Source organism: Apodemus sylvaticus, chromosome 3 (genome assembly GCF_947179515.1).
Source record: "Apodemus sylvaticus chromosome 3, mApoSyl1.1, whole genome shotgun sequence".
In the NCBI taxonomy this organism is placed as follows: Eukaryota; Metazoa; Chordata; class Mammalia; order Rodentia; family Muridae; genus Apodemus; species Apodemus sylvaticus.
This window is the reverse complement of record NC_067474.1, coordinates 164,636,828-164,659,403: the sequence shown is the minus strand read 5'-3', so window position 1 is coordinate 164,659,403 and position 22,576 is coordinate 164,636,828. Positions and strand designations below refer to the sequence as shown.

Genomic DNA, 22,576 nt, shown 5'->3' with positions numbered 1-22,576 from the left:
TTCCGACTGCGTGGGACCAATCAGAGCTCCGCCGCGGTGTTCCCGGTGCTGGCGTCCGGGCCGAGGTTGTCTCCTGGAGGACTAGGGCCGTTTGGCCATCAAGGCCTGGTAAGCAACCCACCCGGGTCCTAGGAGATGCGCCTTTGGGGGCGTTACCCCGGAACCCCGTATTTTGCCAAGCAAGGGAGAATGCACAATGGTTGGGCATTGAGATACCTTTGTAACGGTCCCTGGGGCCAGGTCTTCATAGTCAACTCTTGCCCATTAGTTTTTGGAACCAAAAAGTTGGTAAAATTTCCTGTGACCTTGGTGCAGGTCAATTCACCCTTTGGGGGTGGCATGGAGGCTTCCTCTCTAGAGATTTCTTGAGAGCAGACACCCATGGACTTAGAGAGGCAATCGGGGAAAGCCGGCATGGAGAAGGGCTTTCCCTCTTAGTCATAGAGCAAGCTCACACGCAGTTGAGAACTAGGAAATAGCTGCTGATTTTGTCAGGGAACTGGATGGAGATGGGGTGGGTCCTTTGGGACCCAGATAGTGAGTCCCAAATGTCAGATATTGACCTACACTGTTGGATTCTGGGTTTGCTTAATTGTGGTGTTTCCTATTCTCTGGTTCTTCCCTTTTTAGGTTCGAAAGTACGAAACTTATGATTAAAAGACTTGGACTTTTAAAGAGACTCCGAACTTTTAAAAGTCTTGACATTTTGAAAGACTGAGAATTTTGAAAGTTGGCCTATGCTTTTGTAGTTTAATGTTAACAGGAGACTTTGGAAACAAGAAATTGAAAGGTTATGGCTTACAGTGATTCCTTTGTTTGTGGAAGTTCATAGTTACCTTTAGCTGCTAACTGTCATAGGCTAGAGTCATCTGAAAGGAAAACCTTGAGTAAAGAATTATCCAGATCGGATCGTTCTGTGGGTATGTCTGTGGGAGACTGGCTTGTAAATTGGTAGCGGAGAGCCCAGCACACTGGGTAACACCATTTCCTGGCCTGTGGTCCTGGGCTGTATAAGATAGCCAGCTTCTGAGGTGCTGGGCATTGGCACTAAAAAGGCAGAGGCAGGATGCTATCTGTGAGTTCAGGGCCAGCCTGGTCTACACAATGAGTTCAAGCCAGAAGGCAGCATTCCTCAGTAGTGCCTGCTTCCGGTTCCTCCTAGAGCTAGCACCCCAATTCCTTCAGTGATGAACTGATCTGGCAGTATAAGGCAAAAGAACCTTTCCTCCCCAAGTTACTTTTGGTCAGAGTGTTTTGTCACAGCAGCAGAGTGAGGTTCAGACACCGGCTATGTGTCCTACAGAATAATTGGCTGTGATGATATGAAACATGGTTGTAATCCATAAAGAGATTCTCTTTATCAAAAATCCCACAATGCAAAGCATGACTAAATTGATCTTGTTGAAATATAAGGTCTGTTTCCACGTGAAGCTTCACTTTGCTGAGATGAGCGATTTCTTTGGACAGTGTCCACTTCTGCAGCTGTCATCGGCTCGGATACTAACGTCCCTTGTTCACAGGAACGGAGGTCTATAGGAAGTCCATGTGACAATCTTGAGAGTATCGTGTAGATGCTCAGTCTGTCTTTAATGGTGATCCTGTGGTGTCAGTTGACCAATCCTTCCCCACTTCTTCAGCACTCATTAAGCGACTTTCTTCCATGTTGGCTGGTCTTGACGTGCTTCCTGCTTGGCTGTGACATGCAGATGACATTTCACATAGACACGTTACCTAGTAGATCATCTTGTGAGCTGCTGGACAGTACTTAGCGGCGCGGCTGGAGCGGACCCAGTCAGCCCAGGCGTGTAAATACGACCGGAGACCAGCAGGACCCACAGGCTAGCTTCAGACTGTGGGCTTAGCATCTGGCCTTGGGCACGTCACTTTGAACAGGCAGATGAGCCCCATGCCAGCAAACAGCACTGCAGGACAGAGCACAGAGTCTGAGGTGAAGCAGGACTCAGGCGAGAAGGATGCTTTCAGAAACTATTCCTTCAAAAGCTCATATACGAGGAATGTATATACATACATACATATACATATGTATATGTATGTATGTGTATACACACATATATGTATGTGTGTGTATATTTTTATTTATTTATATATATATAAATATATTTATTTATTTTTTTATTTGCTGATTGTGTTCCCCACAGTACTGTCTTATCCCCCTCCCCACCCCCTCCCCCTCCCCGGAGTCAAAACTTTTCTTCCCGCACATCCCATCTGACTTCCATGACATTTTTTTCTTTGTGGCCCAGAGGCTTTAATTGATGTTACCTGCGTGTGTGTGTGTGTGTGTGTGTGTGTGTGTGTGTGTGTGTGTGAGAGAGAGAGAGAGAGAGAGAGCAAGAACACCTTACCAGTGCCTACAACCAATGAGAAATTCGACTCCCTCCCTAGCAGCCATTAACTGCCAATAGCGAACAGCTTGTGGGAGGGGTGAGCCCCTCCTCTACCCATGATGACAGAATGCTGAGAGGCTCAGTCCTGTGCAGCTCCAAGGCAGCTAACTACTGCTGCTGTGAAAGATCTAACTTTGAAACAGGGACTCTCTATTACATAGTTCCTAGAACTCATTAGGTAGACCAGGCTAGCCTCCAACTCACAGAAAACCACCTGTCTCCATCTCCGCCTCCTGGGTGTAGCCTCTCGTGTTCTTCACATGGGCCAGGAACAGGTTGAACTCCTGATCCTCCTCCTGCTACCTCCTCTGGCGTGTCTGGGATTCCCAGCCTGAGTGCCACCACCCGGGCATAGGCCTCGCTGGTGGCTGGGCCCAGGACCTCAGCTGTGCTGGGCCAGCACTCTCCCCACTGAGCTGCATTCCAGGAAGCTTCTTGACATCCAGTCCACAGCCTCTCTTTTCTCTCCCTCCCTCCCTCCTTCCCTCCCTCCCCCCCTTTCTCTCTCTCTCTCTTTCTCTCTCTCTCTTTTGGTTTTTTGAGACTGGGTTTCTCTGTGTAGCCCTGGCTGTCCTGGAACTCATTCTGTAGACCAGGCTGGCCTCGAACTCAGAAATCCACCTGTCTCTGCCTCCCAAGTGCTGGGATTAAAGGTGTGCACCACCACCGCCCGGCTTCCCTTTCCTCTCTTTAACACTGTCTCTGAGAGTTCCTCAGTAATAGGAGCTGGGCCTCCTTGCATAACTGAGGTCACGCAGTGTCTTTCCATGAGGGGGTCTGCGAGGCGGTCTAGATGGGGGCTGGGGAGTGTTTCTACTCACCTGTGGATACCAGGCTGCCCACTGACAGCAGCACAGATACGTAGTAAAGTTCAGGGGTGGTTTTCTCCTGTATGAGAAGCAAAAGGCGCCATGAGAAACCTTTGTCCTTTAGCCAGTGGGGTTTGGGTTAAGTTTGGTTTGGTTGTGTTGTTTCAACCAGGATCTCACTGGGCCGCTCTGGCTGTCCTAGAACTCCCTATGTAGACCAGGCTGGACTCAGGCTCATAGAGATCCACCTGCCTCCACCTCCTGAGTGCTGGGATTAAAGGGGTGGGTGTACTGCGCTCAGCTTTGTTTGGGTTTGATATAGTGTTTCTGTGTAGCCCAGGCTAGCCCAAACCTTGCAGTCCTGCCACCTCTGCTTCTCAAGTTCTAAAGTCACAGGCACATGTGCTACGTACTCTTGTAATGTTTATTGTCTTTTAATATTTATTAAAACATTTTTATGGCCAGTGAGATGACTAGTGGATAAAGGTGCTTGCCCCCACACCTGCTGACCTGAGTTCAGTGCTGCCTGGTGGAAGGAGGGCATCTGCTCCGCAGACTTGGCCTCTGACTTCCACAGGCTTGCCACAACATGTTTCCAAGTACACATCATGCACACACAAAAAAGTGTGCACTTTTACATTTTTTTAAAAGATAAAATTTGCGTTGGAGAGATGGCTCAGGGGTTAAGAGCACTGACTGCTCTTCCAGAGGTCCTGAGTTCAATTCCCAGCAACCACATGGCGGCTCACAACCATCTGTAATGGGATCTGACGCCCTCTTCTGGTGTGTCTGAGACAGTGACAGTGTACTCACATACATAAAATAAATAATTCCTTTTAAAAATATATATGTATATATATTTTTAAAATATATATGTATATATGTACATATATATTCTTCTTTTCTATTAACATGGGATTCACCCACAATAAGAACATCTCAGACCGGATGTGGCGGCTCATACCATCCGTCCCAACACTGGAGACAGAGGCAGGCAGATCTCTGAGTTCTAAGCCAGCCAAGGCTACATAAAGAGACCCTGTCTCAAAAACTAAGCAACGACAACAACAAACAAAACAACAAAACAAAACCACCATCACCACCACCGCCGCCAAACAAAATCTCATGAGTGATTTTTTTTTTTTAGAAGCGTGCTGGTCCGGAACCCAGGGTCCCATCCGTTCCAGTTTATTCTCCACCAATGAGTTATACCCAAACTTGTAAAAAATAGTTTCTTCTATTTGTGTGCTTGTGTGTGCGTGTTCATGTGTGTGTGAGGATGTACATGCTTCCGGGTCAAGGTAGACTGACCCCGGGCATCGTCCTCAGGAATGTTATTTACGTCCTTGAGATGGGGTCTCAGTGTGTTAGACTAGGCTGGCCCCTGATCGCCGGAATATGTTTGTCTCCCCCACCCCACCCCCCCCACACACACACCAAGAGTCAAATTACAAGTGTGCACTCCATACCCAGCTTTTCCATGTGTGCTTTGAGGGTCAAATTCGGGTCCTCTCACATGACACAAACTCTTTACCGTCTGAGCTTTCCCTCAAAGAAGTTTCAACTTTTGTAGAAAAGCTGCTTTGTGTCTGATTAAAAATTCCATGTCTATGTATCACTGTTTTCAAGATAAGTAGATAATAAATATTAAAAAGTAATAGTCAGTGTTGGTGATGCATGCACGCCATTTAATCCCTGAGAGTGGGAGGCAGAGGCAGATGGAACTCTGAGTTCCAGGCCAGCCTGGTCTATAGAATGAGTTCCAGGACGTCCAGGGCTACACAGAGAAACCCTGTCTCGAACCCCCAACACCTCCACCCCCCCAAAAAAAGCAAGAATGAAAGAAAAGAAAAGTAATTGTTCTGTGTTTGTAAGCAAGCATTCAGAGTAAGATGCAAAACAGGACCGGCGAGTCACCTCACCTGGTAAAAGTGCTGCTGAGCCCGCTAACCTGAATTTGATCCTCAACCCAGCGCCCACAGGTTGTCCTCCGACCCCCACTCAGATATTGCAGCGTGCATGCAATGACACACATAGACAAATTAATGCACAAAAGGGATAGAGCATACGCAGTCTGATGCCAGGAGTGTTAAGAGCCCAGAGCAGACTCCTTCACCAAAGGACGCCACGCCAAATCCCGCCAGCACCGTCCTCAGAGCCCATGGGGCCAGCTCCGTCTGAGCCAGCAGCAGGAAGAGCCCTGCAAGGGGGCCCCGTGGCCGTCAGGTGACATCGCCTCGCACATGCTCCTTTCTGTTGTTTTGCTCTCCTGTCTTGGAACAGGCGCTTATTCCGTAGCCCAGGCTAGCCTCAGGCGCACAGTCTTCTCCCCTCCCTCTCCTGAGTGCTGGGATCGCAGGTGTGCGTTGCCGTACCTGGCGTCAGAAACTTCATCTCGTGTTCAACATGATTTATTTTTATACAATTAAGGAGAGAGATGCCACTCTAGAGGCAGGGGCAGGTGGGTCTCTGAGTTCGAGGCCAACCCGGTCTATAGAGCGAGTTCCAGGACAGCCAGAACTACACAGGTCTGGAAAAACCAAAACCAAAAGAGGAGGAGGAGGAGAGGAGAGGTGGGAGCTGGGGGGTCACAATTGAGAGGTGTGTGGGCACAAGCCCCACGGCCTGTATGTGGCAGGTCATCAGACTGCTGTGTGGAGTCTGTCTCGTTTGGCCTTTCCTTGTGTTCCTGGAGTGGAACTCTAGTGGCCCCGCTCACCCAGCAAGCACCGGATCTTGACTGCGTTATGAGATCTGGAACTTTTAATATAACTGAAAAGAATGTTACAATTCAGACGTGGTTGCCCACGCGTGTAATCCCAGCACTGAGGGCCACGAGGCAGGGTGGTGATAGTGGCACTATGCAGAGTTCCTGACCGTCCAGGGCAGGAGAGAGAAGCCTCATCTTAGAAAACCAGCCCCCTAGGCAAGCAGTGTGGGACTCTTTAATCCCAGCATTGGGAGCTCTTGTCTGGAGCTCAAGGCTTGCCTGGTCTATGGAGAAACCCTGTCTCCAAAACAGAAAAACAGATACCCCAACCCCACCCCCACAAATTAGGGGAAGGAAGAAGAAAAATCCAATTTATTTTACTAGATTTGGCCTCAGGTTTCACATTCTAATTGTAGGATAACTATAAAGGCTGCCGAGGAAATTTTAAAGATTCTCTTCATTTAATTATTTTTTCTTTTTTAATGATGGGTCACACCCAGACCTCATACATACTAGGTAAGCACTCTACCATGACATCATACATACTAGGTAAGCAAGCACCCTACCATGACATCATACATACTAGGTAAACACCCTAACCATGACATCATGCATACTAGGTTAGCACTCTAACCATGACATCATACATACTAGGTTAGCACTCTAACCATGACATCATACATACTAGGTAAGCACTCTGACCATGACATCATACATACTAGGTAAGCACTCTAACCATGACATCATACATACTAGGTAAGCACTCTAACCATGATATCATACATACTAGGTTAGCACTCTAACCATGACATCATACATACTAGGTTAGCACTCTAACCATGACATCATACATACTATGACATCATACATACTAGGTAAGCACTCTAACCATGACATCATATATACTAGGTTAGCACTCTAACCATGACATCATACATACTAGGTAAGCACTCTAACCATGACATCATACATACTAGGTAAGCACTCTAACCATGACATCATACATACTAGGTAAGCACTCTAACCGTGACATCATGCATACTAGGTAAGCACTCTAACCATGACATCATACATACTAGGTAAGCACTCTGACCATGACATCATACATACTAGGTAAGCACTCTAACCATGACATCATACTAGGTAAGCACTCTAGCCATGACATCATACATACTAGGTAAGCACTCTAACCATGACATCATGCATACTAGGTAAGCATTCTAACCATGACATACATACTAGGTAAGCACTCTACCATGACATCATACATACTATGACATCATGCATACTAGGTTAGGTAAGCACTCTAACCATGACATCATACATACTAGGTTAGCATTCTACTATGACATCATGCATACTAGGTAAGCACTCTACCATGACATCATACATACTAAGTTAGCACTCTACCATGACATCATGCATACTAGGTAAGCACTCTACCATGACATCATACATATACTAAGTAAGCACTCTACCATGACATCATACATACTAAGTTAGCACTCTACCATGGGGCTACGGCCCAGCCCACCGTCAGTTTGCAATGTGATTGTTCTCTCCTGTGAACACACACAGAGCAGAAAACCCTCTCTCAGCCACTCTAATCCCTACAGTGTATATCAAATAATAAGCACCTGCTGAGGCTCTCAGGCAACTTACCGAGTGCGAACATAGTGAACACCATGTTACCAACCAGGTTGGCCAGGAGAGGCTGACTGCAGTACCGGGAGGATCTGGGTCTGAAAAGCAACCCACAGGCTCAGCCTCCCCACCACTCAGCACAGCACTCTCCCAGGCAGGCACACCAGGAGCTCCCTCGCGCTCTGTCTTGGCTCCTGGCGGCCTGACCTTGAGCACGGTTAATCAAAATTTGGGAATGATGCTTGCTTATTTTGTAATTCCAATTTGATGGTTTGGGTAAAAAGCACTTTGTAGAAATTCTGACCTTTGGGAGCAGTAAAGACCTGCGGTAGACCTGCGGTAGACATGTGGTAGACCTGCGGTAGACCTGCGGTAGACCTGTACTATGCGCTCAGCACCAGCTCAGGGTCTTCCCCGTTTATCCCCGTGTTTATTCTCAGTTTTCATATTTATGCATAATCTCCATATTTTTAAGATTGAGACTCTATTCTGGGCAAGCAGAGTGTGTTTGTGTGACAGCTGTCTCTATCTTGCACACTAAGTTCCCGCCCTGAATCTTAATGTGCACACCAGTTCAGAACCCAGTTGACTGAGTGTGCCTGCCCTGCCCTCGGCCCTGCAGACAGCAGCTCGTGTTAGACCCTCGGGACTGGCCTCTAGGGGATCCATCAATCGAGTTATTTGTGGTGCCCTTACTGTCTCCCATTTAATGGCCTCTTACAAGGAAGTAAATATTTCTTAAAACTTAAACTGACTCTGCCCGATTCTCTGCAATCTTTGCTGCACTGAGGTTTCCAAGTATGCAAAGAGGTGGACGCAGCTGCCGTCGGCAACCAGAGCAAAAACAATGGGGCAGGTGGCGGTGAAGCGCTTAGCGGGAGGCCCAGGGAGCATGCGCAGCACTCCCACAGGTAAGGCCCACCCGCCGGGGCTGAAACTCACCGCAGCAGCACGTAGAACTGGAGGATCAGGATGCTGGTCCCAAACAGGAGCACGGTCACCTGGCTGCAGGGGCACAGGGAGGCACACCTTTAGGACCGCCAGATTCAGGGGCCAGATTCAAATCCTGTTTTAAACTAAGCAGAGATGAATTGCCAGCTCGCTGCTTTCCAGTGAAATGGCACCTGTAAGGACCTCAGTCAAAAGCGAGTGGCCGCCTTGTACCCAGTGCAGTCGATAGCAGTCTCTGAGGCAATCTGTAGAACCTTTGCCAGGGTTCGGTTAACGTTGTGAAACAACACACAAATTACAGTAAGAAGTCTTACCTCAAAGTAAGAATAGAAAAAAACGAAACCACAAAACTTAATATTTGCAAGTAGATGAGTGTATGAATATCTTACATACAATATCATATTTAGTAGTCAAAATCTTTATAAGGTAAGGGACTATGGGCTCCCTCCCCATCGCCTGTTTCCTTCTCTTTTTTCTTTTTCTTCTTCTTTTTTTTTTGTTTTTTGTTTTGTTTGTTTGTTTGTTTGTTTGTTTGTTTCGAGACAGGATTTCTCTGTATAGCCCTGGCTGTCCTGCAACTCACTCTATAGACCAGGCTGGCCTTGGCGCCACCACGCCAGGCTTTTTTTTTTTTTTTTTTTTTTAGGATCTCACTACATATCCTTGGCTGACCAGACACTCCCTGTATAGACCAGGGTAGCATCAAACTCACAAAGATCTGCCTGCCTTTGCTTTCTAAATTCTGGGATTAAAGACATGTAATAATACATGGGCACACATGTATGTGTGTGCATGCACACACACATTTTTTTTCTTAAAGACCAAGTCTTCCTGCATCCCTCAGGTTGTCCCCGAGCTCCCTGGCTGAAGCAGTCTTTCTGCCTTAGCTTACCAAGCACGTGCCACCAGGCCTGGGGTCCTGTGGTAAAAAAGCAGAAGCCAAGGCTCAGAAAATTTTGAGTTGTTCAAGGACAGACAGACACAGTAAGTGGTATACCTAGGATGGGGGCCACACCCCGCCCTCCCGCTCCCCAACCTCAGGCAGGCTGAGCCACGCTGAGCGCGTGAACTGGGTTAGCCTGCAGACCAAACGGAAATCACTACTACCTGCTGCAAACATTTCCTAAATTCTTCTTCGTCTTGTTTTGGTGACCTATAAATAAACCATCATCATAGAATACTAGTCCACGCCCTGGGCTGTATTCTCCTCAGCTGTTGCTTTATTAGGAGGGTTTAGCACTGAATGACTATAGCTTGTTCTTAGAGAACCATGACTGCACTTTCAGATGAGGTCCTAAAAGAGCAGCCGCCTTCAGAATCTACACTATCTAAAATACCTGAAGCATCCTCAGAACAAGATATAGAAAGCTACCCGTTCAAAAGAAACAGCAAGGGGTGGTCTGGCCAGACACGCCATTTGATGGTGGGCCAATGTGACTCTAGACTGGGCATCTGGAGCTGGGAAAGAACTGCAGAGTCACAACGCTCTTCAGAAGTTGTAGTCACGGAGTTAATGTTTGCATCACAGTGTCTTTTAAACTCAAAAGATGGGTGACTTAGAAGCAAATGTCAGTTAAACTTGAATACTGCCCCAGGAAGCAACGACCTTCCTGCCATCACGCGCTGGGGAGGGACACTTACAGCCTGAGCCTGTGCGACCTCGGCAGCCAGCAGTGCAGGTGATAGGCTGTGTGGACCAAACAAAAGTGGATCATGGCGGCACTTACAGCCTGAGCCGAGGCAGCCAGCAGGGCTGGTGGCAGGCTGTGTGGATCAAACACAAGTGGATCATGGCGATACTGGTCCGGTAGCAGCGGCGGCAGTGGCGTTCAGGACAGTTCTGTCCGAGATTCCACACCCATCCGTCACCTCCATGTTGGGACAGGCCACACGATGTAGGAGCTCACTGTAACTTAACTCTGCTGCTTGGAGAGTGGGGTTGAGAGCCTAGCTGAGATGGCGGGATATCTGAGACAGGCCACCAGTGTGACAAGGGACAAAGAGTGCCTCCTGTACACTGAGAGATCAGCTTCCTCCAGCCTCCTCATTCTCCAGGGATGGAAGGGAACCCGAGCTCCGCGGAGCACAGGGTGGGGCTGGCAACACTGTTCTCTCTGTTTCCAGAACCGGGGCAGTCTCTTGACTCCCTCCGCACTGGTATCCTTCCACTCTGCCCTCCCTGGGGGCATAGCATCCCGAACCTGGACTTGTCGCCCCCAGGATTGGCTCGAGGGACCTTCCAACAAGTCCTGGAGAGCTTGCTCGGAAGTCGGCAGGTACCCCAGTTTCCCCGTAGACTACAGTTCTGTGGAGAAAGATACTGCTGTTTAGAGACAGGGTCTCCCGTAGCCCAGGCTGGCCTTGAACTTATGGTCCTTCTGTTTCTCCCAGCTCTGCAGCAGGCACTTTGTATGGGAGGCAGATAGAGGTAAGGCTGGAAGGGGCAGGGTCAGCATCAGCATCAGCAAGCCACGGTTTTGTAATGAGAAAGAAGCGGCGTCTTGAAACCCTTACTGTTTAACAACTCCTTTTCTTCCTTTGGGGTGGAGAGGGACACCCCTGGGGATTGGATATAGGGTATCCGACAGCGGCACGTGAGGCCAGCGCTGCCACTGAGCTCGGGCCCCAGCTCCTAACACAGTTAGAAGTACACTGCACATCAGTGTACTGAGCTCGGGCCCCAGCTCCTGACACAGCTAACAGTACACTGAGCATCAATGACTGGTCTCAATATCTGTCCACACTTAGCACTTTCCCCAGGTCGTGGTTGGTTGTTTTTATTGGTTGGCGTGTATGTGTAAATGTGGACACGTGTGTATGTGTGAATGTGGACACGTGTGTATGTGTACATGTGGACAAGTGTGTATGTGTGAACGTGGACACATGTGAATGTGGACACGTATGTATGTGTACATGTGGACACGTGTGTATGTGTGAATGTGGACACGTGTGTATGTGTGAATGTGGACACGTGTGTATGTGTGAATGTGGACACATGTGTATGTGTGCACGTGTAAGCCGGTGGCCGATATCTGCTGTCATTCTCAATAGCCATCCACCTTACCCTTTCTTTGTTTTTGTGTTTGTTTGTTTTTTGGGGGGATTTGGTTTTGTTGAGACAGGGTTTCTCTGTGTAGCCCTGGCTGTCCTGGAACTCACTCTGTAGATCAGGCTGGCCTCGAACTCAGAAATCCATCTGCCTCTGCCTCCCAAATGCTGGGATTAAAGGCGTGTGCCACCACTGCCTGACACACCTTACCTTTTGAAATAGGGTCTCACACAGAACTTAGAGCTTGCCGATTGATCTAGACTGGCTAGCTCTGCTTCCCCAGGGCTGGGGTTATAGGTGTGCTTTCCCAACTCAATGTGTGTGCATGTGTAAGAGTTGGGGGAGGGGTGTATGTGCGTGCAAGTAGAAGCCTGAGATTAGTGCTAGGTGTCTTCCCTAACCCCTTCCCACCTTGTTGTAAGACAGGGTCTCAGTGAACCTGGAGATCAGCGGCTTGGAGAGACTGGCTGGCCAGAGATCCCTTGATAGCCTCCTGTGGCTCGCTGCCTGCCCTGCCCAGGGCTTGGGTTACAGACCTGTGCCCTTTGTGCCTGGCTTTTTTATGTAGTTGCTGGAGATGAAATTCAGAACCTCGAGATTGAGCGATTGACAAGCACTTGATTGTTTGAGCCCAGCTCCTGCTGTTTTGGGAGCTTTGGGAAGAGTTTTTGAGATGAGATCTTAGTCATTTGTCCAGGCTCCTCTCGGGGCCCTGCCGCACAGGCAGCTAGAACTCCTAGACTGTGTGGTTTGAGGGCCTCAGGTATGCTCAGAGCCATTCCTGCTGCCTGCCATTGCTTCTTGTTTCTTCGAGAGATATGAGTTACTGTTTGTTTGTTTTGCTGTGTGGAAAATGGAACACCTGATATGTATTAGGCAAGTGTCCTGTTACTGGGCTATATCCATCCCCAGCTCTGTAGATTACGTTATTAAAATTCCATCACAGAACCTAGATGGCATCCATCAGTGAATACTCTCTTCATCCTGAGATTAGGAACACCCCTTGGGTTTGCCAAGCTATGTCAGGGGCATCTGCTCTCTCCCGGGCTTGGGCTCACTGTGGGAAGGAGGGTCTTAGCTGTGTTCAGCTGCCCTCTGATGGCCAGTCACATATCAAGAGGCCAGCTGTCTTCTCAGCTGGGGTTCCAGCCTGGCCTTCCAGAGCAGTGTGGCATAGAGGCAGCAGCAGAGGATAGGGGCGTCTCTGCCTCGTTCAGGTGTTGTCTGAGTGTTTCTTCAGAGTCCATGTGCTGAAAGCTTGGTGTCCAGTGTGGCTGTGCTGAGGCGCTGGGTCCTTAAAGGAGAGGTGCCTAGTAGGAAGCAAGAGGGTCGTGAGAGTTAGTTTTCAGGAGAGCAGTTTCTTGGTTTTTTGGTTTTGTTTTTTTAAGCCAGGGTTTTATCCCATCCTGCGGGACCTAGTTATTCAGGGGGTCGAGGGGGACCGATCGTGGAAGAGAAACGGGCGGGGAAAAGAGAGCAAGGCCAAGCAAAAAGGGCGTCTTGTCAAGGCCTCTTTAATGGAAAGCTGGTTATGAACACACCGTGGGAGGAAGTAGGAGGGGCTGAGGGGGTGCTAAAGGCACAGAAAGAGGAAAGGTCATCCAGGGCGGATGCTGACTGTGGCATCCAGCAGCATTTCTGGAATGCTGCTTCCGCCTAGACAACCCCAGGTGTTCGGCCAGGATGAGAAACCAGTTGATCAGCCTTGTGTGAAGAAGGGGGTGGTTCCGCTGCGGTTTGCAAGGTCAGTGGACTCTCAAGGTGAGAGCTGATGAAAGTCTGGTTTTCCACAGTTTGGTCTCCCACTGGGTTTTCTCTGTGTAGCTCTTCCTGGCTGTCCTGGAACTCACTCTGTAGACCAAGCTGGCCTCGAACCCTCCCAAAGTGCTGGGATTAAAGGCGATAAACTTTTACTTTAAAGGGATTAACTGCCCCACTCTTTAGTATGTTATTATATGTTAATATAACAATAGAAACCACTCTATGATGGCCTCTAGGTACTTGGCTCAAAAGTAACACATAATCTTTCCTGCCATATTGTTTGGGGCAAATTGGATCATGGGCCGAGAGAGGCGTATCCTGTTCCTTTCTGGGAGGAACTGCACACGCGTGAAAGTGAAGCACGGAGGGCGAAGCCTGTTTTGCAGTTCACCCCAGTCAGTGAAGCCTAGTATTTGGCCTCCTGTCTGCAGGGGCAGCACAGTGACATCAAGAGCTCTGTAAACCAACGTTGTGTCCTTTCTCCATTGCAGACAGCAACATCGGAATCGTCAGAGGATTGCACTTAGGTCAGCAACCCCAGCATCTCCCCATGGACACATCCAAGAAGACAGAGGTGGTGCTCCTGGCCTGTGGCTCTTTTAACCCTATCACCAACATGCACCTCCGGCTGTTCGAGCTGGCCAAGGACTACATGAATGCTACAGGTAGGAGCAGTGACCCAGACATGCCCCTGTGAATGCCGGATCCTGGGCACAAGCATGTGCCCTGCCTCCAGGCACAGGGACTTAACCAGAAAAGATTAACGGGGCCAGCGAGGTGGCTCTGCAGGTAAGAGTGCTTGTCGAAAAGTATGTTAATAGAAAGGTGTGGCTAAGGCCAGGTGTGCTGGCACGTGTCCCAGCACATAGAAGTCTGAGGCAGGTGGATCTCTATGAGTTTCAGGCCAGCCTGGTCTGTATAGCAAGTTCCAGGACAGCCATGACTACACAGTGAGATCTTGTGTGTGTGTGTGGGCGGGGGATAAAATAAAATAAAAAGGAGGAGAGGGAGAGGAGGAGAGGGAGGAGGAGGGGGAGGAGGGGGGGGAGGAAGAAGAGGAGGTGGAGGAGGAATGCTGAACTGCATAAGAAGCAGCAGGGGTGCCGGGTGGTAGTGGCGCACGCCTGTAATCCCAGCACTCTGGGAGGCAGAGGCAGAGGCAGGCAGATTTCTGAGTTCCAGACCAGCCTGGTCTACAGAGTGAGTTCCAGGACAGCCAGGGCTACACAGAGAAACCCTGTCTCGAAAAAAAACCAAATCCAAAAAAAAAAAAAAAAAAAAAGAAGAAGCAGCAGGGCTGGGCAGAGGCTCCGACAGCAAACCTCGCTTGGTGATGTCGGGCACCGAAAGGAGCCTAGCGGGATTCCTGCAGCCGCCCTGGGTGAACCATGCAGACTGACTCAGGCTTTCCCGAGGGACAGCGACACCCACCAGATTCTAAGGGTAAACCACGCAGTGTGTAAGGCGTCGGGGGGGGGTGGGTGGGGGTGGGGGGCTGGAGAAGACGGAGTTCTGCAGACGGACAGGGCGAATGTTGTAGAGCAGCCTGCGTGAGCTCCATGCTACAGAACTGTAACTTTTGTAAGATTATTACAGTTTCTTATCTAATTTAGAAAAATGTATTTATTTACTTCTGAGACATGATGTTCTTGAGGAGGTCAGAGGACAGTTTGGAGACATCCGGTCTCCTTTCACAACGTGCGACCTGGGTCTTGAACTCAGGTCATCAGGCTTGACGGCACTCTCCTTTACCCATTATGCCCTCTTGCTAACCCTTTATCACAATTTCAATTGCCTATTAAAGGGGGGAGGGTATTGTAATCATAAAATAATATTGATATTGATATTTCCTGTTCATAAAGTCTGATTAGTATGCCTGATATCAAACATCACTCTTTATCCAGGAAAATACAGTGTTATCAAAGGCATCATCTCACCGGTCGGTGATGCATACAAGAAGAAGGGCCTCATCCCGGCCCACCACCGAATCATCATGGCAGAACTTGCCACCAAGAATTCACACTGGGTGGAAGTGGACACGTGGGAAAGTCTTCAGAAGGAGTGGGTGGAGACCGTGAAGGTGCTCAGGTAACCGCTTGCAGTCCAGGGCACTGGCTCTGGGGGAGGGGGAGGGGGAGGGGCGTGTTCCTGTTACCATGGTTGCAGTTCCGCAGCTGACTGTGCAGGACTGTGTGTGAGGTTGTCACCAAGGGTCTTAGTCACTGTTCACCACAACCGCGGCAACGCTTACAAAAGAAAGCATTTAACCGCGGCTTGCTTACAGTTTCAGAGGTTGGGTCATCCTGGCAGGGAGCGCGGCTGCGCTGGAGCAGTGGCCGAGAGCTACATCCTGATCAGATGGCACCCAAGGCATGGCACCCAGGGCACGGCACCCAGGGCACGGCACCCAGGGCATGGCATGGGCTTTTGAAATCTCAAAGCCTGCCCCCAGGGACACACTTGCTCCAACAAGGCCATATCTTCTAAACCCTTCTAGTCCTCTCAATAGTGCCACTCCCTGGTGACTAAAACATTCAAAGGGCCATTCTTATTCACTCGCCACGCCAGGCTGCAGAGCAGGGCCCCTAAGCCCTCCTGTCTTTCAGCGTGAGGTGAGATACTGACAGGACTGTTCCTCAGACTTGTCGCTTGCTGTCAGAGGTTAAGGGAAGCTGGCCTGGCTTTTCTGCCTGGAGGGAAACAGACAGCTGCTGGGGGAATGCGGTCATCAGTCTTCCTAGGTATGGAAGAAAGGAGGAGATGCTTAAAGGGGGTGGTGCTCCTAAAGACAGTGGTCCTTTAGAAGGTCCCACAGCCCAGAGAGACTCCCTGCTGCCTGCTCTGGGGCAGGGTTCAGAAACAGTCTAAACAGATGCTGAATGGCGGTGACAGAGGTCAGTGTGTGACACCTGCCTCTTCGTGCTCTTTGTCATTATGCAATGTTAATTTAAATCCAATGATTTACCATCTCTTTGTTCTTGGGATTTGCTCAGGAAGTGTACTGTCTGTTCTAAGAGTCTTCCCTTAGAGAGCAGTGTGCTCTCTCCCTCTCTCTCTCTCTGCTCTTTTATGTTTAAAAAAACAACACTTTTTAAAATTAGAGATTTTCTTTATTCACATTTCAAATGTTATCCCCTTCCCTGGTTTCCCCTTCAAAAACCCCCATCCCATCCCTAAAAAAAAAACTTTTTAAAGATGTACTTATTTTATGTACATGAGTGCACTGTAGCTGTCCTCAGACACACCAGAAGAGGGCGTCCGATCCCATCACAGATGGCTGTGTGCGTCTCACTGTTACAGAAGTTCCTCTCCAGGTTTTAAAGGAAGCTGCTCCTTCCCTTTAAGGCCCCATCATGTTTAGCTCTCCGTATAGTTATTGTTTCTTACCTGTCTTTTATTCTGGACCTACCGATGCTGCTTTTTTTGGTTATTTTTGTTTTTAATGATTAGCTTATCATACTTAATAAGGAGGAGTGTCGGGCAGAGCTCGCCTAGGGTCCAGCCCAGCCTTGTGCGGTGCTTCCAGGACAGCACGGTGAGCTCTCCAGACCTCTGTGCTCAGCCCTTTGAGAGCAGTCCCGTGAGGGAAGTACTGTCTGACCATCTCTTTATAATCTGGAGGGTGAGCTAGGGACTTTATGAAAAACCTTTGTCTGATATCTGTTCTTAGGACTCTCGGGTCAGAGTGGGATACGCTCTGGGCACTTAGTGTTAGGGACCGGAAGCATCCGAGTGGCCCTCGCACAGTCAGAGCGAGATCTGATCTGCTTCCATTGCCCTCTGCAGCCGCTGGCGTCCACAGACACCGCAGGCGCTTGAGCTTTGGGCTATGGAGGATGCTGCAGTGACTGGCTTCTGTCTCACTGGACTCCCAGAGCATTTTATCCACAGACTCTCAGCCACACTGGACATTGACATAAAGACCACTGGCTAGTGTTTACAGTATGACAGGGCATTGAGCCAAAAGATGGCAGTCACTCCCTTTCCAGGGTTAACAGGACAATCTCCCTGCTGATGGTAAAATTCTGCCATGGAAGGCCATGATTTTGTTCCAACCCCACTCTTCCCCCCTGGCTTCATGTTGACCTTATCCCCAGCACATTCAGTCTGGCTGTTGATAGGGAGGGATTAAGGGTATGAACGGCCAACCACTGGGTATTGATGTATGGTCCACATTGCACTGATTGAAGACGGTGAGCCTTAGCTGCCAGCCCCATTCCTGCAGGGCTGCGGCACTGGCTGCTTTTGTGTGTAGCAAGTTGACACAGGCTGGAGTTATCACAGATAAAGGAGCTTCCTTTGAGGAAATGCCTCCATGAGATCCAGCTGTGGGGTATTTTTTCAATTAGTGATCAAGGGGGGAGGGCCCCTTGTGATTGGTGCCAGTAAGAAACATCCCTCCATGGCCTCTGCCTCAGCTCCTGCTTCCTGACCTGCTTGAGTTCCAGTCCTGACTTCCTTTGGTGATGAACAGCAGTGTGGAAGTGTAAGCAGAATAAACCCTTTCCTCCCCAGCTTGTTTCTTGGTCATGATGTTTGTGCAGGAAGAGGAACCCTGACTAAGACACTGCTCTCCTTGAAGGCCTCAGAAACGGCCCTTCCAGTTCCTCTCCTTACCATGTGCTTCTTCATTGTCTTTAGTGGTCAAGGGTGTAGGCTCTGGACCCGACTGTCGATAAAAATCCTGGTTCTGTTGTACTGTGGGCAGTTTAATCGACTCCTCTCTCAGTGTGCTGACAAATACTGTGACAGACACTGACCATGGTACTTTGGGTGTGGAATGCTTCCAAGGTCGGGACTCTGCTAGTGGTGGACCCGAGGCCTCAAGTCCCATCTTCCGCCCATGGCGAGGGTAGCGCTTCTCCCATGAGAAACTGAGGAGAGTGTGTAAGACAGCTGGGTGAGGGAGTACGTACTTATGCTAACTGTTGCAGAACACACACACACACACTCACACATGAACACGCACATGCACACAGGTACACACACACATACAGTGCACTCACACACACAAACATGCGCACGCACACGCACACAGATGCACTCACACACACACACACTCACATGCACACACACATGCACACAGGTACACTCACACACACATGCACACATGTGCACTCATAGATATACACACACACATACATACATGTGCACTCATACACACACACACACACACACACACACACACGCACATGCACACAGGTACACTCACACACACATACATACACGTGCACTCATGTACATATACACACACACACACACACATACACACAATGCCTCAGAGAGCACTCTAACACTAAGAAATGTGCTTTTGGGTTTTCACTTTGTAGACACCATCAGGAGAAGCTGGCAACTGGCAGCTGCAGTTACCCACAAAACTCACCTGCTCTGGAAAGGCCTGGGCGGAAGAGGAAGTGGGCTGATCAAAAGCAAGATTCTAGCCCACAGAAGCCTCAAGAGCCCAAACCAACAGGTCTGTGATGGTCTACCCAGACTCCGAAAGTTGCTCAGGTTCCACGGTAGAGACACCATTGGTGTTTTGATTTCTTATTCCACACCTGCTGGGTCCCTGATGATGGTAGGAAGGAAGGAAGGGCTCTGGGGTAAAAAACACCAGATCTACTTCTCTTGTGCACATGCACAGGCAGTGGTGGTGCACGCCTGTAATCCCAGCACTTGGGAGGCAGAGGCAGACGGATTTCTGAGTTCGAGGCCAGCCTGGTCTACAGAGCAAGTTCTAGGACAGCAAGGGCTACACAAGAAACCCTGTCTCGAAAAACCAAAATAAATAAATAAATAAAAAATCATCAACTGCTGACGCTGTGCTCGATTCTTCCCCAAGGTGTGCCCAGGGTGAAGCTGCTGTGTGGGGCGGATTTCCTGGAATCCTTCAGCGTGCCCAACTTGTGGAAGATGGAGGACATCACACAAATCGTGGCCAGCTTTGGGCTCGTCTGCATCACCCGGACCGGCAGCGACCCTCAGAAATTCATCTACGAGTCCGACGTGCTGTGGAAACATCGGAGCAACATCCACCTGGTGGACGAGTGGATCACCAACGACATCTCGTCCACCAACGTCCGGAGGGCGCTCAGGAGGGGCCAGAGCATCCGCTACCTGGTGCCGGACCTTGTCCAGGAGTACATCGAGGAGCACGACCTGTACACCTCCGAGAGCGAGGACAGGAATGCCGGGGTCGTCCTGGCGCCTCTGCAGAGGAACGCCGCCGCGGAGTAAGCACAGTTCTGCACTGTGAAGCCCTGCACGGATGCTCTTCCGGAGACTCAAGCCACTTGGTGTTAGCAGCTCAGGGAAGGACTTGCAGTCCTGTTTCATAAACTGAAATTTAAAGGTTTGATTAAAAAACAAACAAACAAAAAAGCAGGGAATTTAAGATCAGTGACTGAGATGAATGTTTTAAATAAGACTATTAAAAAAATGTAACCCACCTTTAAAATAACAGCTCGTTCACAAAAATGAAATGTTAATGATGCTAACTCTAAATGAAATTTTCAAGAAAGGACCCCATGCTCTACCAACATAAGAGAAGCAAATGTGAAAAACACATCCGTTCAGAAGCCACACTGTAGGAGCCGGTGAGATGGCTCCGAGGTTTGGAGCACGGACTGCCCTTCCTGAGGACCCAGATTCAGCTGCCAGCGCCTGCGTGGCAGCTCACAGCTGTCTGTAACTCCAGTTTCTGGGCGTCTGATGCCCTCTCTGTCCTCTGTGGGCTCTGGGCCACATATGGTGCATAGACATACATAACAGACAAAACACACACACACCACAGAGAGAACAGCCTCACTTTAGCCAGAGTCCGTGATGCCCACCTGCACCCCAGCTGCAGCAGGAGCTGAGGTAGGAGAATCAGTTTGAACCCAGGAGTCTGAGATGACCCTAGACAGCATGGACCCTTTCTGAGAAAAAAAATACAATCCTAGCTTTAGTTAGAAGAAAACCGTCATGCTATTCATGCTTGGTGCCAGCCATCTTTATCCAGAATAGACAAAGGGAGGAATTCTCTAGAACCTGACCTGGGCATGTGGCTCAGTTGGTAGAGCTTTGGCCTAGCAGGCCTGAGGCCCTGGGTCTGATCACCAGAAGCACATAAACTGGGCATGGCAGTGCACACCTGTGATCCTGGTACTTGGAAGATGAAAGCAGAAGGATCCAAAGCTCCAGGTTACCCTTGACAGTCTGCAAGTTCGAGGCCATCAAGGGACGCTGAAGACCCTGTGTCTAAATTAAACAAATAAATGAATGGTCCTGTAAAATGCACCAATGATGGCTACCCTCTGTTGTTGTTAAGACAAAATCCCAATCGTTTGGTTTTACCAAATGAAGACTTGGGAGGCAGATGCTGGGGTGAAAGCCCTGCTAGTTCAGAGAGGCAGAGAACGACCCAGCTGACCTCAGCTGACCATGTCCCAGAAGGAAAGAGCCAGGTCTCCTCCACACTGTCTTCAAACCCAGTGCCCCTCCTCTCTACTTCCTGTTCATCTCTCTAGCCATCCTCCTGACTTCCTCTCACGCCCTGTGGTTTTTCCCTGTGTTCCCTTCCTTTCAATTGGTTCCTTGCTCTGCCTCTTGACCTATGGGTGACTTAATCTATACAATAAACAGAAAGCTCCTGTATTAAAGGTGTGTACTAGGGCCGAGGAGCCACAGGGCATCTAGACACAGGTTTTCCAGAATACACTCTCAGGTTCACAGTATGATCAGATATCCTGCAAGCATCCTCCAGCTCAGCAGAATGAAGGTTGTGGATACACCTGGAAGAAGTCAGAATAGAGCAGAGCTCTCCCTGCCCTGCATCACAGTCACTGATTAAAGGGATGGTAAGATGACTCATCAGAGAAAGGTACCTGCTGCCAGGCCTTACAACATGAGTTCAAGTCCCCGGACGAACGATAGCCCCCAAAAGATACCTTCTCACCACACAGGCACACACACATGAAATAGCTAAAAAGAATAGCTGATTAAGCTTTTCCCAGATGCATCTGCATGAAGCCCACCTTTAGAAGCAAGGGGTAGGTAGGGTCTTGGAGGAGGGGGTGAGGTCTGAGTCCTCACATGCCCACCAGGGCAGGGAGGCACAGCCTTACGTTTTCTTAACACAGCCTTGATGCTAACCCAGCACCGTCTTATATCTCTGGGGACAATGTCAGAGATAATGTCACAGTGCCTCCAAGAGAATCACATAGAACGAATAGTTCCATTTAAGGATTTTTAAAAATATGAATGCTCTTCACCTTTATAATTTCGTAATGAACGGAGCACTTAAGAACTTGAGGGCTGGACTGGGTCAGCTGCACCAGCTCTTTGCGCCCTGATCTTGGAGCCGACGGCTGCTCTGTGGAAGCGAGCTCCTGTGCTGCATCTGCAACCGTCACGTTTCTGAAGAGTGTCACGGCCCCTCTCCAGTACCGTGACAATCTGTGTCTCCTGAATTTTTGCAGAGAAAGGTTCTTCTATCGCCTTACACTTCTTCTTGTTCTATTCTTCTGACTTAATAACAGAGATCACAGCTTTTTGCTAAAGAACAAGGCCGTTAGGTGGTTCATTACTTAAATTTTACAGGAATTGGCCGCCATGCTTTTCAGGTAGGGTCTGTATTTGGAGAACATACAGTTAGTGCCTGGAGAGGGCTTAAGTGTCACGTGGGCCCTGCATCATGTTTGCACAGGTGGGGATCATGGGGACTGTGGGCTCCAGTGTCCGCTGGGGCCCTCCATACCTGCCCTGCACTTGGCATGCCCAAGACCAGGGCAAATGGGTTATGCCAGCAGCCTGTGTGTAGGGAATATGACACCCCTCCAAAATCTCATCCAAGGGGCGTCTGCTATTTTTGGGGATTCTGGAATGAGCCTTGAAGATCTTTCCCCACAGTCAAATATGAGAATTTAATGGAGAAACAACCAGCGTGGCAAAAAACCACATGGCAGAAAAAGCTCAACTTAGCTTCTACTGATCCCCCCCCACACACACACACCCTTCCCCCAGCTGCCGATGCTGCTGCCACTTCCACCACCCGGGGTATCTCTGAGAACACCACTAGGACACGTGCGATGGTCCTGTTTCTAGCAGTCACCAGAGGAGGGTGTGGTGCTAGACCAGTGTGGATAGGAGTCCCATCAGCAGGAGTCCCCCCTAACCCCAGTCTCTGCATTGAAGGTGCTGCCACAGAGTTTTAAAACGAAAGTCAGTGATAGCCTTTTATGGGGTAGAGACAACTTTGTAT

General features: G+C 49.3%; 2 protein-coding genes across 2 annotated transcripts in view; one reads left to right on the top strand and one right to left on the bottom strand.

The window, feature by feature from the left end:
• Lzic (leucine zipper and CTNNBIP1 domain containing) overlaps window positions 1–22,576 on the bottom strand; it is an 85,168-nt gene that overhangs the window by 11,457 nt on the left and 51,135 nt on the right. The gene's annotated exons all lie outside the window — the stretch shown is intronic.
• Nmnat1 (nicotinamide nucleotide adenylyltransferase 1) lies at window positions 3–20,613 on the top strand. The gene is made up of 5 exons (XM_052178178.1): window positions 3–108; window positions 13,824–13,997; window positions 15,237–15,420; window positions 18,663–18,805; window positions 19,175–20,613. Exons 2-5 carry the CDS (start codon window positions 13,883–13,885, stop codon window positions 19,567–19,569), a joined length of 837 nt encoding a protein of 278 aa, XP_052034138.1. The 5' UTR covers window positions 3–108; window positions 13,824–13,882; the 3' UTR covers window positions 19,570–20,613.